The sequence below is a fragment of the Boleophthalmus pectinirostris genome, unplaced genomic scaffold, assembly GCF_026225935.1.
Source record: "Boleophthalmus pectinirostris isolate CB_2022bp ecotype Guang Dong unplaced genomic scaffold, ASM2622593v1 HiC_scaffold_4, whole genome shotgun sequence".
Lineage (NCBI taxonomy): Eukaryota > Metazoa > Chordata > Actinopteri > Gobiiformes > Gobiidae > Boleophthalmus > Boleophthalmus pectinirostris.
Window position 1 is genome coordinate 33,911,239 of NW_026571353.1, and position 13,955 is coordinate 33,925,193.

General features: G+C 38.3%; 1 protein-coding gene across 5 annotated transcripts; it reads left to right on the top strand.

Moving 5' to 3' along the window:
• The first annotated feature begins 329 nt into the window (after window positions 1-329).
• LOC110162923 (IDNK gluconokinase) lies at window positions 330-9,758 on the top strand. Of its 5 annotated transcripts, XR_008633274.1 has the most exons (7): window positions 330-424; window positions 558-626; window positions 2,314-2,344; window positions 2,423-2,509; window positions 3,896-3,939; window positions 8,119-8,813; window positions 8,930-9,758. XR_008633274.1 is itself a non-coding variant. In XM_020927835.2 (6 exons), the coding sequence occupies exons 2-6, from the start codon at window positions 589-591 to the stop codon at window positions 8,501-8,503; spliced, it is 585 nt and encodes a 194-aa protein (XP_020783494.1). In that variant the 5' UTR covers window positions 330-424; window positions 558-588; the 3' UTR covers window positions 8,504-9,758. The 5 variants fall into 5 exon arrangements, 4 of the variants coding, with proteins under 4 accessions (XP_020783494.1, XP_055018034.1, XP_055018035.1 ...); XM_020927835.2 differs by having other exon boundaries at window positions 8,119-9,758; XM_055162059.1 differs by having other exon boundaries at window positions 330-391; window positions 8,119-9,758.
• The last annotated feature ends 4,197 nt before the right edge of the window (window positions 9,759-13,955 follow it).

Below are 13,955 nucleotides of genomic sequence, written 5' to 3' on the forward strand. Positions count from 1 at the left end.
TATTTTCGTGATTATAACAAACACAGCACACTAGTATGACTTGCAATAATAAAAAAAATAATAATAATAATAAAAATAATAATAAAAAAAAAAAAAAAAAAAAAAAAAAGCATTCACGCCATGATTTACGTACGGTTGTAGCTGATAATTTTTACCGATATTGCCTGTAATTACATTTAGATTTTTTTTAAAATATTATAATAAATATATTTAACTATAAACAAACGCAAGCTTTTATTTAAATATATTTTAATTATAAAAGCTCATTGTTGAAACGTCTGGTCGGCTTTAAGAGTTACGTTTGTGCTTACGTCACCACGTCGTAAACCATGCGCTTCCGCCTCAGTCCACAGTCCAGCAACCAACATGGTCATTTTACACACAAACTTTGGTAAATAACAACTGTTGTGCATGGATTAACAAGGTACAAGCTGCAAAAATAGCCCGTGCTCTGTCGTGTGAAACGCTGGTGTAAAAATTGTTGTATTACGTGGCTGCTAAATAGCTTTTGTCACTTAATTACGTGATAATAACGCTAATGTTTGTGTCATTTCTAGCTGGCTGGACTGAACAGGTGCCTGCAACATCATGATTTACATCTTAATGGGAGTGTCCGGGTGTGGAAAGTAAGTTTATGAATCTGTATGATGGGTTAATAAATTATTGGGTTAATAAATATTGTTGATCAGGTTTTCAGAATCAAAAACTGAGATATCCTTGGTTTGGGTTGGTTGGTAATAATAAAATTGTGAAAGGAAAATTGTTCTGCACTCGGCCCATGTGAGTCAGCGTAGTCACATTTTCTTTGTGTTTTGGTCATTTTTAAAGCAGCTTTTCTATATTTTACCTAAACAAATGACAATGTATGCCTCTTTTTACTGTTGGCAAGGATCAGATTTGTCAAAAATAGGGACACCTGGGACATTTCTTGCATGAAACTGGGACAAATCAATGATTGTGTTTACATGCACATCAGTATCCCGGTTATTAGCCATATCCCAGTTATGGCAGTATTTGGGAAACCGAGATACTCATATTCGTGTGTACATGATCAAACAGAGTATCCCAGTTTCTTGACATAATCTTACAAATGCGCAAAAATTAATTTAATTTAAGTTAATAAACCAGGAAAAATACAAACAACCATGAGCTCCTTTAGCATAGGAAGCTGGGGAGGGTCTAACCTTATGTTGGTCACTTTATTTATGTGCTACTGTTGTGGTAAAAAGACTGGAAAGTATTTGTCTTTTGGACACATGCGCACTCAACTTTATGTAGCAGTAACCGGGATACTGCGTTTACATGCCACAGTATCCCGGTTACTATTGGAATATACCAGGATACTGCCATAACCGGGATACTGAAACCGTTTACATGCACCATGACAAAACCAGGATACTCAAAAAACCCAATCATAACCGGGATGCTGATGTGCATGTAAACACACTCAGGGGTTTTGTATAAATCTGCTGGGACAGGGGACACAGGGTTCAAAACTGGGACTGTCCCGGGTAAATAGGGACGTCTGGTCACACTCTGTTAATCGGTGCAACTTTTAAATGTTCAGGAGAGGAAGAGGGGAGTCTGTCTTCATGGTTATTGCTTTGCCTGGAATGTTTTACTGTATGGAATTTAAATTATCTGTGTCCATGCATAAAACAATTTAGAAAAGTTACGTAGTGCACATTTAAGGACAAACTGGTAAATTGCACATACCAGTCTAGTTTATCTTGAAAAGTAGGTTAAAAAAATAAACAGGGCTTGATATGAACCAACCACATTTTAATGGCTACCACCACGTTCAGTCCCACTAACCTGTTGAATCCCCCTCCTATTTTAAAGCTGCAATATGTACCTTTTTCGGTGAAGAGTCTGCCACTTGCTTGTCGCCATAGAGATGTTATTGCTTTCCCTGGAATGTTCCACAGTGTTTTATTCAGCTAATCTCCATCCTTAAAGTGGAGAGGCGAATCCACACTCAGTAATCCAGGATAGATGTTTAATGCCATAGTGTGGAACATTCCAAGCAAAGTATTATCATCTCAATGGACTGAGCAGATCTCAGACCCACCAAAAAATATACGTACATATTTAGTCCACATTTAAAGTTATACGTATTTGTGGACATAGAATTTTTAAAGGTACACTGTGCAATACTCACACTCTTACTTGAGGGTGGGCTTGCCTCTTCACAGATCTGACCCATAACCTGGTCTGGTTGCACCTTTAAAGATGTTATTATTTCAAATTATACCAGGGCCAATATTTTGAAATGGCATTATAAACCTTTTGTAACTCTGTCCTTTGTCATAGGAGTTCTTTAGGGGCTCTCCTCTCTCAAAAGGTGAGTTAAAACACACTACTGTTTGTACCACTTCTTATGGTACATGATTTTAACTTTCTTGCTTTCTGTCTCTGCAAGTTTGGTTGGCCCCTTCATGAAGGAGATGAGTTCCACCCTCTGGAGAACATTGAGAAGATGGCCCGAGGAGAGCCGCTCACAGACCAGGTGAGGATGTGATTTTTGCCCATTAAAATGTGACGCAGGGCTACAAGTTTTGTCAAAATCTAATTAAAATTCAACCTAAGATGCCTTTAGTTTTATTAACGTGTTCTGTTGCAGCACCAGATGGCTCACAGTCAGATATATTAAGTAGTTTCAGATTATTGCTTAACGATTTATTATCTCACAGGCCTTTCTGTTCAAATAAAAAGAAAACTACAGATCAGAAATGTTAAAGGTGCAATGTGTAACTTTTCTGGTTGTGGCTCCATCACCTGCTTGTCTTCATGGAGAAGTTATTGCCTTGCCTGAAATGTTCCACAGGCATTTCATTTGCAGCCCACAGGTCAAGTTACAGGTCAGATCTGTGGAAATAAGAACAATAAGAATGCATCTTTTAAAGGTTTTAAGCAATAAAAACACCTGCAATTAAATAAATATAAGATATATACATTTAATTACATACTGTGGAACCAGAAAAGGTACATAGTGCACCTTTAAATGTTCAGAATTTTATTTATTTTTTTATGTTAATTTATAAGATTTGAAGCAAGTATCATTTAATGCTTGTGTCCTGCAATGTTAATGGGATCATTCTTATATTGACATTCAACTTTCAACTTTATTATTGTCCCAGAGGGAAATTATTGTGTCATACAGTAGACATTAGGGATGTAATGATATCCAAATCTCTAGGTACGATATTATCACGATATGCATCTCACGGTTCGATATTTATTGCGATATTTTTAAGAGGCTGATATAATTGCAGATAGGAAACTTTTTTGCTTTTAAAATACCTTGACAAGAATTTGGTGTGAATTATTTTTGTCATAATCCCAAGAATTCAAGTAAAAAACATACAACTTCATGTTGTCTGCACTGAAATGAATCATGGGATATGTAGTTCCCTATGTTTATTAACTAGTGCTACTAAAAAAACATGCATTTAAGCAGAGAAATTTGTAATTCGATATATTGTGACAGCCCACAGTATTATTGTGAGACTTTTAGCGATACAATATCACGCTATTTCGGTTATAGTTACATTCCTAGTAGACATACAACACAGTTCAATAATAGACTAAACCACAGCTTAAGTTTAGCTCGACAATGCAGACATACATTCCCTTACAAACAGGCAAAAAAAGAACAGGAGATGTAACTGTATTTCACCACAACTGATCCAAGCTATAAGAGGATTCATCCTGGTTATGGCTTCAGAAATAAAGGAAGTCCGAGCTTTCTGAGTTCTGATCCGGGGCATTCTCAGACGCCGCCTAGAAGGAAGGAGGTTAAATTCTTCTAAGAGAAGATGGTCAGGGCTCCCCCTTATTTGTTGGGCCTTGCAAATCAAATCTTTTGTAGTGAAGTGTTTTGTTTTTTCTTCAGGACAGGTTTCCATGGCTCCTCAAACTGCATGAAGTCATAGAGAGGTAAGAGTCCACACTGCACTACACTATAGGGCTGCAGTCGACTAAAGAAATACTTGGATGTCTAAAAAGAGGACATGACAAAAGTTCTTAAAACAATTTTGTATCTTTGTGTATCTGACACAAACTGTACTCACAAGACTACACCTACAGGGGGATCTCATGCAAAAACTACTTTTTCAGACTATAAATTGCTTCAGAGTATAAGTCACACCAGCCAGAAAATGCATAATGAAGAAAAAAACATATATAAGTCGCAATGGACTATAAGTCGCACTTTTTGGTGGAAATTTATTTTATAAAATCAGAGACCAGGAACCGACATTTCACCTTGGAAGTCAAGTTAACAGACTGTTGCTCTCTGTTCCAGTCACATATGAACAGTTCTTCAGATAACTATAGCATAAACAACAGAACAGAACAAGTTTACCAAACTCTGCAGCTCACTCCAAATCACTAAATCCATTCAATTCTTCATCCTCGGTGTCACTTCTATGTAACTCCGTGACCTCCGGAGGTAAACAGAGCGCCGCTTCCTCTTCTGTGTCGCTGTCGTCAGACTCAGCATCAGTTCCAGTTAAAATTATTCCAGTCTTTCTGAATCCCGACAGGATGGTTTCGGTGTCACTGAAGTCCAGGTTTTGTTGATCCATCCAGTGACTTTCAGGAAAGTTTCATGGTGCAGCCTCCTGGTTCCTGTGAAGCTGTGTTCTCCATCCCCGCCTTTTGCCAGTTACAAATTTCTCACTCATTCCAAACTTTCTTTTTGCTGCTCGATTACCATTTTTGGCTGCATATTTCACTATTTGCAGCAGGACAGAGGCTCTTTCTGCAGGAGACATGCGCAGTAGAGCCAAGTGACAGTGTTACAGGAGGAACAGGAGCAGCAGATACTGACACACAAGACTAGAGCCTCTCATGGCTGTCAGTGTATGAGTCGCACCGGAGTATAAGTCGCAGGACCACCCAAAACATGAAAAAAGTGTGACTTATATTCTGAAAAATACGGTATTTATGCAGAAAATTTTTCAGTTAACTCACTTTCTGCTCTTGTCCCATAGAAATACTTACAATCTAAATAAAATAATTAGTACAATACAAATCTTGGTCGACCTGGACACAATGGACCAACTAAGCGACTAAATGACTAAAGTCTACAGCTCAAGTACACTGTTTTAAAGGTGCATTGAGTAACTTTTCTGGTCAAGTGCTTTCAGACCAAGTTACCAGCCAGATCTGTGGAAAGGCGACCCCGCTCACAGTCAGAATGTTGTTTTTCTAAGTATTTTTGCGCAGTAAAACCACCTGTATTTTAATAAAGTAAGGCAAAGCTGTTTAAAGTCATACTGTGTCAGACAGATGAGGGGCTTCAGTGCTGGTGTGTGAATCGGGGTGAAAAGCAGAGAGTGGTGAGACGAAAGAGAAAGATTAGTGCTTTTTTTTTTTCCGGCGCGTTTTCAAAGAGCTGCTCATCTGCAAGTCTTTTACAGCATGACTGATACACACAGACTGTTTGTGACCGCGGGTTAGTTCAGCTCTCATGACCTGGAAAAGTTTGGAAAAGAGGTTTATAAGTTTTCTTGTTTTGATGCTTTGGGCTGGAATGGGATCTGTAGTTTTATTGAAATATGTAAAAGAACAAAAGGTGCATCGTGTAACGTTTTAGGTGGAGCGTCTGTCTAAAGCTTTTCTCCGTGGAGATTATTGTTATTGTTTTGTCTGGAATGTTTCACAGTGTGGCATTACACCTTTCTATCTTCCAAACCAGACCAAGTTACAGGCCAGATCTGTGGAGAGGCGACCCCGCTCACAGTCAGAATGTTTGTTTTTCTAGGTATTTTTGAGCTATAAAACCATCAAAGTGAATAAATGTAAGGTAGAGCTGTTTAATGTCACACTGTGGAACATTCTCAGCAGAGCAATGATAATTTTTTTTTGCTCATAAGCTTTAGCCATATACAAGATGCCTAATTTTGCACTGAAAATAAGGATGGGATGATATTCGTAAGTGTAAGGCTCTGCTCCACGTTGTTTAATCCGCTTATGCCACGGTCCCACCAACTGAAAATAGTAGTTCCCTTTTAAATCTGACATTTTGACTGTTTGTGGATGTTCAAAGCATTTGTTATTTTTATTTTAGCTGAAGCAGGTCCCTCTTGACAGTAGTTTATTTGTTCAGCGAGGGATAAATGAAAGAACAATGATTACCGTATTTTCCGCACTATTTTGGGTTGTTTTATATGGTTGGGAAAGTTTGAGGGAAGTTTTTGGTGACAATCCACTTTATTTCCAAAGTGCTGCACAAATACATAATAATAACAACAATAATAAGATGATAAAGTAAACTACTAAAATAATAATAGTCTGAAAATAATAAAAACAGTAAAATAAAATAAAAACAAATAAATAAACCAATAAATAAATAAAACCAATAAAAACACATAAAAATAAATATAAAACACAGAGGACCACACAACTCACGCGGTGTTAAAAGCCAGAGAATAAAAGTGGGTCTTAAGACGAGGTTTAAATCTCTCCACAGTGGGTGATGTTCGAACGTGGACTGGCAGAGTGTTCCAGAGTTTAGGGCCGACCACAGAGAAGGCCCTGTCCTCCTGGTTTTAAGTCTCGTCTTAGGCCCCCTGAGCTGGAGCTGGACCTCAGACCTCAGAGAGCGCCGGGGTATAAATTTGGATGAGGGGCCAGTCCATTCAAAGCTTTAAAAACAAACAATAAAATCTTAAAATCAATTCTAAAATTAACAGGAAGCCAGTGCAAAGACGCAAAGATTGGGGTTATGTGCTCTCTCCTTTTTGTTCCTGTTAAAAGTCGCGCTGCAGAGTTTCGGACGAACTGTAGACTGTAAAGTGGGTTTTGCGAAGTGCCGGAAAAAAAGTGCATTACAGTCGTTCAGGCGTGATGAAATAAAAGCGTGCGTAACTTGTTCAAAAAGTTTAAAAGATAAAAAAGGTTTAACTTTAGATAAAAGCCGCAAATGATCCTCGAGAATATGTCATGTCAGCCTGCCTCTTTACATTCTTTACTTTGTTCAAAACTACCTTTATCTCAATCATTAGATACATTTTCTTTAAATCCAGTGATTAAACACTCATTTAAAATCTGGGCACAATTTAGGAGGAATTTTGATCTCAAAAATATGTCAATATATGTCCCAATTGTGAAAAACCACATGTTTACTCCCTCGATTATTGATGACTCTTTTACACTTTGGGTGACAAATGGTTTAAGGACACTGAAGGACCTGTTTATTGAAGGTAATTTTGCCTCCTTTGAAAGGCTGAAATCAAAGTGTCATGTTCCAAACTCTCATTTCTTCAGATATCTTCAACTTCGTAGCTTCGTGTCTACTTCATTCAGCCACTTTCCCTCGCGACCACCGGACTCACTTCTTGAAAACATTTTGGACTTAAATCCATACTCTAAAGGAATTATTGGTAAAGTTTATACTTTAATCAACTCGTATGATGTGAAACCTCTGACTCATGTTAAATTGAAGTGGGAGGAAGAACTGGGTGGAACTCTCTGAAGATGTATGGCAATTGATTTTAGATAATATCCATCTGTCCTCAATCTGTTTAAGACAAAGAGTTATACAATTCAAGGTTGTTCACAGACTACATTGGTCCAAGGTCAAACTTGCCAAGATCAAACCAGAACTTAATGCTGTGATCACTGTGCCAGTGAACTAGGGACATTATCACACATGTTTTGGTTTTGCACAAAGCTTAGAAACTTTTGGCAATCAATTTTTAAGTTATTATTATTATTATTTTTTTATTTATCTTTTTTTAAACGGTGCAACAGGGTGGGTTTGTTCTTGTTTTATTCTGTATTTTTGGATGTAAAACACATTATTGCAATATGTTTGAAATTGTATATCTAATGGAATTCTATAAAAAAAAATACTTGGGAAAGATAAAAGCTACAAATGATAAAAACTTGATTTTAAAACAATGTTGATCTGTTTTTCAAATTTAAAATCACTGTCTAAGGTGACGCCAAGGTTGGTGACTGTGGGACGAACATAATTTTTGAGGGGTCCCACATCAGTGAGGGAACCGCTGGCCCCAGACAGTATCACCTCAGTATCAAGACAAGAATCAAACCCTTGCCTTTCTTGCTCTTTGCTGCTGTTATAAAGATGTCCTCTCCTCTCTTCAGTGTCCGCTGTCGTGGTGGTAACGCTCTGGTCGCCTGCTCCGCTCTCAAACGCCTCTACAGACAGATCCTGCAACACGGCAACAAAGCCTTCACCTGCTGTCAATCAGGGTCTCAACAGGAAGTCCCGCCTCCTCCTCCTCTCTCCTCTCCGGACATCTGCTTCCTGTTCCTACATGGGGATTATAACGTGATCTACCAAAGACTGGCCTTTCGAAAGGGTCACTACATGAAAGCGAACCTGCTCAAGTCTCAGTTTGACACTCTGGAGCCTCCGTCAGCTGAAGAAAACGTTTTACCTTTGGACATAACGACAAACACCATCACAGACATGGCAGAGAAAGTGGAGAAGCATCTAATGAGCCACAAGAAACTCTTACTGGTCTAAACAAAGTCTTAAAACACATGAGATTATCCAAGAGGCACTACGCTTTTATTTACATTGATACTTTGCATGGGTCCATTTTGGAGATCCACACTCGCGCAGTACAGCACCACACCAGCCCGCTAAACCAGGACTAAACCAGGACTAAACCAGGACTTAACCAGGACTAAACCAGGACTAAACGTACGCCGTGACAGTTGCGGATTATAAATATAAACAAGACGCAAACCGCAGAGCTGACTGCCAGGACTACACCAGGACTGAACCAGGACTAAACCAGGTCTAAACCAGGACTTAATCAGATCTAAACCCGGTCTAACCCTGGACTAAACCAGGACTGAACCTACACTGTGTCATTAGAGGATCATAAATATAAACACGCCGCAAACCGCAGAGCTGATTGCCAGGATTGAACCAGGACTAAACCAGGTCTAAACCAGGTCTAAACCAGGACTAAACCAGGACTTAGTCGGATCTAAACCAGAACTAAACTAGGACTGAACCAGTGTCATTAGCATAAATATATACACACCGCAACCACCAAGTTGATCACCAGAACTACATCAGGACTGAACCAGGTTTAAACTTGGACTAAACCATGTCTAAACCAGGTCTAAACCAGGACTAAACCAGCTCTAAACCAGGACTAAACCAGCTTTAAACCAGGACTAAATGAGGACTAAACCAGCTCTAAACCGGGACTAAACCAGGTCTAAACCAGGACTAAACCAGGTCTAATTCGGCTCTAACCTAAATTGGCTCTAACCAGGTCTAAACCAGGACTAAACTAGTACTGAACCATCTCCAAACCAGGACTAAACCAGGACTTACCCAGAACTAAACCAGGAGTGCAGCCGCCGACAATCACCTCCACTGATGGTTTTATATAATAAATACACAAAAGTCACTTCCTCAGTCTGGTCTACAATTGTTCCCGGAAAAGACCAGGACATGTCACTTGTTTCTAGGGCAACAGACGTCCTGGAGGCGCGTCAGGTATTTTTTTCTTCTGTACGTCGTTCATTTGATTCACCTGACCTGCCCATGTGTAATCACTACCCGCTGACACACCCGCCTGTAAAATTTCAGAACGTTAAAACCCGCCCGTTTCAGCAACTATTTGCAGGTATCCGTTGGGTGCAGGACTCTGCGCTCAGGGGGCTCTGCATGTATGTGTATGGCAGAATGTTGAGCAGTTACCATTAGGGCAGGGTATCATTAAGAAGCTGCCGATACGATACACACCTCGATACATAGGCCACGATACAGTGCACTTTCGGTTCAATACGATATATTTCAAATCGATTCGATATAGTTCACTAAAAAAATAGGCTAAATCATGGCTGTGATACTAAAAGTTTTTGTGTAACGTGAATATAAAACACAAACATCTTAATCATCAAAACAGTAAAAATGTCGAGTTTCCCTCCTCTAAATAAACAACAAAACTGTAGCTCTGTAACAAAATTATTTAGTAAAATATACCAAAAAATCCTCTTGGTGATATATCGATACAGCTGCCCACGATATCGATACTGTTTCATCACATTAAATGATACGATATATTGATATTGCTGTATTTTTGGACACCCCTAGTTACCATAGTGACAATACAGCATTAGAAGACACAGCCAAAATAAAAACAAGCGTCCCTGGTGTTGTTTAGGCATTTGATTTTCGACAAAAACGGTGAGAGTGACCGAACAAATCTGCTCACCTGTTGTAGTTCCAACTAAGTCAGTTCTCTATGGTCAGGTCGTGTTAAAATAAAGCTCAGATAAAGTCTACCTTGAGCTTCAGACAGAGCAGAGCCTTCAGTTAGCGTCACACCCACGGGGAATATTGACACGAGCTGCAAAGTATCAAACAGTCAGAGGAACATTTACATGGTCGGTAAAATCAGATCATTAGAACAATCAGATAACACAATAATTAGATCTGATTTGTGACGTGTGTTTACAGCACAAAACAAATCTGATCATCAAGTTATAGGTACAGTATGTAACTTTATAGACCTACGCGTTTCCATGGAGATAAAATTAAACCCACACTCCATGGCGATAGATTAATTTTATGCCAGACTGTCAACGATTATAACCAAACGAACAACTGGCCCATCTCCAGGCCAAATAAGAGTCAGGTTTGTGAAGATGCAAGCCTGCTCACAGTAAGGACACTTCCACTTTATTCCACTTTCCAGCGCAATAAAACAACAAAAAAAGAAAAAAGAGGGTTATTTTAGTCTATTTTTTAGCTCAAAAGTTGCATATTTTGTCTCTAAATACAACAACGAATCGAAAAGTCCACAAATTAAAGCCAAAGCACAATGAATTTTAAAATAACTGTTCCAATCTTTAACATTTTGTCACGTGGAAACAGAGGGACGACCCAAAACGCAGGACTGCTTCAAAATATTTAATGACAAATCAAAAAAATCCAAAACTCAAGACTAAATTGCCATGACAAGAGACACGGAGGAACTCGGACAGAGACAATGGACCAACAAAGGGCAGAGGAGAACACAGGGTATAATTGCACACACATAGACACAGGTGAAACACATTAGGGTGGGGCAAACAATCAACAACAAACAATCAGGAAGTAAAACTCAGAACTTTTTTTTTTTTTATTACACACAACTGGGTGCATAAACTTGATATAACAAACATGGCTGTGTGTTGTCAGCAGTTACATGTTGGGATGAGGGAACATAAACACAACATATTATATAGAAACAATACAATATAATACAACAAAAATGCATTTAAGAATAGATAAATAAATAAATGATAATAGCAAGGGAAGTAGAGTTCATTCAGCCAGAGTTCATAAAGTCCAGGGGTATTTCACACATGTAGGAATACACTTTTTGAGGTTTAGGTCCATTCATATGTTTCAGGGTTTTTATATATAATCTGAGTTCGTTTTTAAAACAAGCAAAGTTAGGGGGACATTTCTGAATTTTACATTTGTGGATGTAAAATTTGGCAAGACATAATATTAAGTTTACACAGAGTTCTTCTTTTTTATTTTGTAGTAGTACACCAAAAATTATAACATCCCTGTTTAACAAGACTGGTAAGGAACGAAATGTGGAATTGATCCAGAGTTGCATTTCAGACCAAAAGGGTTGGATTGTAGCACAAAAGAAAAAAAGATGATCAGTGCTTTTAATCTCCTTTTCACAAAAAGTGCAAATGTTTTCTTGAATTTTAAAGCGCAATTGAAGTAATTCTTTGGATGGGTATATGTTATTCATGATTTTGTAATGTGTTTCCTTTACTTTAGGAGCAACAGGAAAGGCCAAATACATTGTTCTCAGTTTTGTTATTGCTTCTTTATCAAATTTATATTGAATATCATTTTTATTTTGCAAACCAGGGAACATTTTTCCTGTTAAGTAAAACTCAGAACTACAAGCAGACAAAACAAATGTCAAAATAAAACACAAACTACAACCACTACAAAACATGAACCATGACACATTTTCTATTACTCACATCTGATTTTTTTAATAATCTAATCTCCAGAAATCAGATTATGATCAGATTTTTGGGCAGGTTTGATCTACCTCTTACACTGCTGTGCAACAAAATACTTTTAATCTCTTTTAATTTCTGTGTATTTCATTCGTGTGGTTTGCAGTGTTTTTGATTCTGTGATGAAGTGATTATTAATATATTTTACTTGAATCTTACTGTGAATTATTTTTTGATAATTACTGTATTTTTATTTTGAGTTTTGGTAACCAGATGTGTCGTTAGATTTTTAAATTTTTTATTTATATATATATATAATGAGTCTTATATAACTGTTTTTAATATTTCAACAAAAAACAATGTGATGTACTTTTCATTCACTGCTCTGTCACTCAGGTTACATCTGGAATATATTTCTGGACTATTTCACAGGATGGCATTAAACTTATCTGTTATTCTTTGATTCAATTATAAATTTTACACAAATGAACCCACTTTATATCATATTTAATCGGCAAAATTTTCCCCAAATGCTCCACTGTAAGGAGTGGGATCCCTGTTTAAGCTGAAGTGCCATTACAAGAAAGTGCGGTTTAGGAGCGTTTAGAGACAAAAGTGGGCAGCAGGGCCAAATATGGTGAATTGCTTTGTGTGGAAGGTTTCATAGTGTGGCATTAACCCTTTCTATCTTCAAGGAGACCAAACCAGACCAGGTTACAGGCCAGATCTGTGGAGAGGTAGAGGTAGGTATTTTTGAGCTATAAAACCACCTGTAATTGAATGACTTGGACTCATTCTTGTCTCAGTCGTAAAGATGTTTGGACTTGGTCTTGTTTCAGTCTCGTGATCTGACACTTGACGAGTGATAAAATGGAGATAGTTTTATAAAAACACTGATATATATGTGACAAAATAACTGCAAAATACAAATAATTACAAAGATGGTCTTGATTTGGTCTTGATGGGCCGTGGTCTTGGTCTTGCCTCAGTCTCGGCCTTAAAAAGTCTCGGTCTTGCCTCGATCTCGGCCTTAAAATGTCTCGGCCTTAAAATTCTCAGTCTCGGCCTTAAAAAGTCTCAGTCTTGTCTCAGGCTCAGCCTTTAAAAGTCTTGGTCTTGCCTCGGTCTCGGGCTTTAAAAGTCTCGGTCTTGTCTCAGTCTTGTCTTGGTCTCAGCCTTTAAGAGTCTAGGTCTTGAAAAGTCTCGGTCTTGTCTCAGTCTTGTCTCAGGCTCAGCCTTTAAAAGTCTTGGTCTTGTCTCGGTCTCGATCTCGGTCTCGACCCTCAGAGGTCCTCGTCTCGGTCAGTCTCGGTCTTAAAAAGTCTCGGTCTTGCCTCGGTCTCGGTCTTAAAAAGTCTCGGTCTTGCCTCGGTCTCGGGCTTTAAAAGTCTCGGTCTTGCCTCAGTCTCGGCTTTTAAAAGTCTCGGTCTTGCCTCAGTCTCGGCCTTTAAAAGTCTCGGTCTTGTCTCGGTCTCAGTCTCGACCCTCAGAGGTCCTGGTCTTGTCCTCGTCTCTGGACCCTGTGGTCTCGGACAGGTTTTGACTGCAACACTATTAATCCATACTGTGGAACATTCTGGAGCAATAATTTCCATGGAGACAAGCAGACAGTAGACCCTCCACTAGAAATGTTACGCAGTGCACCTTTAAATTGATCTGAGGGATTATCAGTATAATCCAATATAATCTCCTTTTCGAGTTCAAATAAGAAAAAATATATATATATACGTGTGAAATGTACCTGAAGTGTACTAGATACTTTTTGTGTTCATTAATCTGCTCAAAATAAAGAAATAAATACATAAAAAATTATTATTAAAGACAATTTTCTATGAACTTGGCCGATTTGGATGTTATTATTTTGTATCTTGGAGCAATCTTTAAAGTCTGAAATGAAGAATAAATAAACACAGTAGTTCCAGATGTCGCCAGCAGGTGTCCGTAGCGTCGCCCTCTCACGTCTGTCACCGACACTA